We start from the raw sequence: 679 nt of genomic DNA, 5'->3' as shown, positions 1-679 counted from the left end.
TCCAGACTGACCCAGGACCCCTCACATGTGACCTCCAGACTGACCCAGGACCCCTCACATGTGACCTCCAGACTGACCCAGGACCCCTCACATGTGACCTCCAGACTGACCCAGGACCCCTCACATGTGACCTCCAGACTGACCCAGGACCCCTCACATGTGACCTCCAGACTGACCCAGGACCCCTCACATGTGACCTCCAGACTGACCTAGGACCCCTCACATGCACACTGAGACTTCCATCTTAGTGTCTCCAGAACACGGAGCTGCCATTGGGGTGAGGTGAGGTGTATTATGGTAAATGAATGGATGGGGGGGGGGCGGGGTTATGTTTGATTCAGCCGTGTCATCTCTGTCCTGCACAGGCCGTGGACACCGACTGGCTCCCCAGGATGAAGATGGTGCGGAGGAGGGGCAGAGGTTCGGCTTAGACGGTAATCTTTTCTATGAAGAACCAGAAACCAGATTTCCTGAGCCGGCATCAGACGTGTCCTAGACGTGTCCGTATTGTGTACACACCTTATATACCTCCCTCTATAATGTACGAGGTGTATACAGTGTGTACACAACTGTCTTTTATCTCCCCTCCACTGAGGGACACAGGAAAGCTCATACAGTCAGGTTATACTGCTGCCTACTGTCCCCATAACCCCTCCCCTGCCCAACATGTCCCCATAAC

The 679-nt window shown here is 54.5% G+C and overlaps 1 protein-coding gene across 1 annotated transcript in view; it reads left to right on the top strand.

Annotated features, from left to right (window-relative positions):
* The window catches only part of LOC108804043, a 6698-nt gene extending 6202 nt beyond the window's left edge, over positions 1-496 (top strand). Inside the window, exon 3 of the mRNA XM_018575811.1 lies at positions 366-496. Within this exon, the coding sequence (XP_018431313.1) occupies positions 366-496 (131 nt within the window). The remainder of the gene's footprint in view (positions 1-365) is intronic.
* The last annotated feature ends 183 nt before the right edge of the window (positions 497-679 follow it).

This window comes from Nanorana parkeri, unplaced genomic scaffold (assembly GCF_000935625.1).
Source record: "Nanorana parkeri isolate BGI_ZX_2015 unplaced genomic scaffold, ASM93562v1 scaffold4886, whole genome shotgun sequence".
Classification (NCBI taxonomy): Eukaryota; Metazoa; Chordata; class Amphibia; order Anura; family Dicroglossidae; genus Nanorana; species Nanorana parkeri.
This window is presented reverse-complemented; position numbering and strand designations above follow the sequence as displayed.